Here is a 2,496-nt window from a genome sequence, read left to right on the forward strand (position 1 = left end):
CGTATCGAACGAGCCACTCCGTAGACGAAGGTCGCTTGCAGTAGGAGCGGAGCGTGCGAACGCATCCGGTCGTTCCGGTTGACGTAGGCGAGAACGAGAACTTCCTTGTTGCCAACGAGCCGCTCTCGTTCGACGGTCTTGTTGGTTTCCGTCTTCTTCTCCACCACGCGCACGTCTGATTCCACGGACTTGACCACTCCAAACGTACCTCTGTCGTTCACCGAGAACGCTCCTCGCTTCGATATGTCATCTGGGGTGTCGCGGTAAATCACCGTCCGCGGCTGCAGGACGTCCATCGCAAGCAATCGGATGAACTGAGGACGAGAAGGAGAACGAAGTTGCTAATACTGATGCAGGATGCGATCTTCTTCTTCGTCGGTCGAAGACTCGAATACGTCCGTTCGATGTGAAGTCCTACCTCGTTTTGCGAACGACACGTCCTGATCGCGAGAATCTAAGTAACTGTCCGAACGTTTCGTTGCCACGGCGTCCTTCTCGCCTCTCGGCATGATGAGGGGAACGGGCTCTTCGACGTCCATCGTCAATCGCTTCCAGTCGTCGGACGCCACAGCTCTGCCCCCGAACGCCGTGACCAGTCGTTGCCGCTCGTCTTTGTTGAATACCGGAAGTTCGATTTTGTTCGACCTGTACTTGCAAAATCTGAGCGCGGATGTTACGAAGGACGACAACGTCTTCGGATCGTCCACCATCGAGTGCACGTGTTCGACGACGATCACGTTCTTGTGTTCGCTCTCGTTTCCGAACTTGACGTCTCCGATAACAAGGTCGTCCCGGTAGAGCAGGTACACCGACTTTTTGCCGGCCCGTCTGAGAGACAGGTGCTTTGCGTCGACGTCCGATATTCTGCTGCAGGCGACGACGGCGGATGCGGCGTGGAGCTCGGAGAGTCGACGGTACTCCGGAACCGGACTCAGGCATCTTTTTAGAGCTTTTACGAACTTGTTCCCCAACACGTCCCCGAAACGATCAAGCACGGAGGGTGCCGAGTCTCGACTTCTCATCGCGTCAATGAACCTGACGTACGCGTTCCAGAACGCCAGCTCTTCGTCGGTCATCGGACCGCGAAGACGGACGAGGTGCTCGCACACCTTCAGCAGAGGTTCCTTCGTACACTCGCCGTTCTTCGGGGTCACGTTCTTCGGGGTGATGTCGTTGTGCACCACGCCCGATTTGGCGAGGAAAGTCAGAGCCTTGCACAGGTGCATCGCCAGCGTCCTGACGCACGGAATTATCCCGTGACCGTATCTCAACGTTTGCAGATCGCATCCTTCGTTCGTCATCGTTATGGATGCGACGACGTTGTTCTTGAACGTGGCGCCGACTACTCGGCGCCACGTTCTTGAACGTGGCGCCGAGTAGTCGGGGCGTGAATTTTCTCTCGGGATCCGTCCGTTTCAGGTGTGCGAGTATCGCCGTTTCCTTGCTGCCGCTGAGATTATCTCGGTCGGAAACTAACTCTAAGATTTTTTTCTCCACGATCCTGACGTCGTCCTTCATTGATTTTACCACGCCGTAACTTCCGACGCCGTACACTCGAAACGCTCCGAACTTGGAGGCGGTGTTCGGCAACGATTTGTACTTGGTTTGGCTTATTTGCGTATTTCGCACGTCGTTCAGTTCTTCCCGAGGAGATGCCATCTTCGTCGAAAGTCTATCGCTGGCAACGAGGAAAGGAGGAGTCAAAGAAAGCGAAGAAAACGGATGCGAGATACGAAGCGCTTGTATCCGAACGCAAATGGGTGATACTGGAACGGTTTTCTCCAGGAGACGATTGGAGCGCTCCGCTACCTACTTTGCACGTTCCTCCGGAGACGATGTCCTACGAAATGACGAGCAAACCTAGCTGGAAGGTTATATTGGGCGAGTACGCGTCGCACCCGCTGAGCGTCCTCGGTGTCACGCTGTTGCCGAGTCGCAACGACAACTCGAAGCTTGCGTTCGGCGAAGTGTTCGACTGGCCGGACGGCGTCGGGCGTTTCTCGGACGCCGGTATGTCGTACGACGAAACGAGAGACTCGGTGATCATCAAAGGGAAACTTATCAGCAGGGCGGATTCGTCTATATCGAGCATGATCGACGCCAGACTCAAGATCGTCGAACGTGGCGGTGCCGGCGACGACGACGTGGACGACTCCGGACGGACGACCTCCGAACGACCGAGGCGCCAACCTACGACGTACTCGCGCAAGGAGAGCAAGAAAGCTGAGGACCGTCCAAGACCGAATCCTGCTCGCTCCAGAAGTCCCGTCGTCGAGTTCAACCGACCTTTGCAGGTAATGCCACCTGTCGGGTTTTCGCACACTCCTCGAATGTTGCGCCTGTTCGTGTCTATGACCACAGATTCGGACGTAGCTCTCGTCGCCCTGTCCCTCGAACTGCTGGTGGCTGCGAAGGTGAAGAGCGCTTGCAAAATTCGTCGCCTGCTCTCCTTCCTGTGCGACGCCAGACCGAACGTCGATTCGGATCCCGAGTTGG

General features: G+C 56.2%; 1 protein-coding gene across 1 annotated transcript; it reads right to left on the minus strand.

Annotated features, from left to right (window-relative positions):
- Positions 1–414: 414 nt before the first annotated feature.
- On the minus strand, positions 415–939 carry LOC117110844. The gene has a single exon (XM_033253675.1). It carries the CDS (start codon positions 937–939, stop codon positions 415–417), a length of 525 nt encoding a protein of 174 aa, XP_033109566.1.
- Between the last annotated feature and the right edge of the window lie 1,557 nt (positions 940–2,496).

This window comes from Anneissia japonica, unplaced genomic scaffold (genome assembly GCF_011630105.1).
Source record: "Anneissia japonica isolate Jap-2015-1 unplaced genomic scaffold, ASM1163010v1 scaffold288072_len178204_cov163, whole genome shotgun sequence".
NCBI lineage: Eukaryota > Metazoa > Echinodermata > Crinoidea > Comatulida > Comatulidae > Anneissia > Anneissia japonica.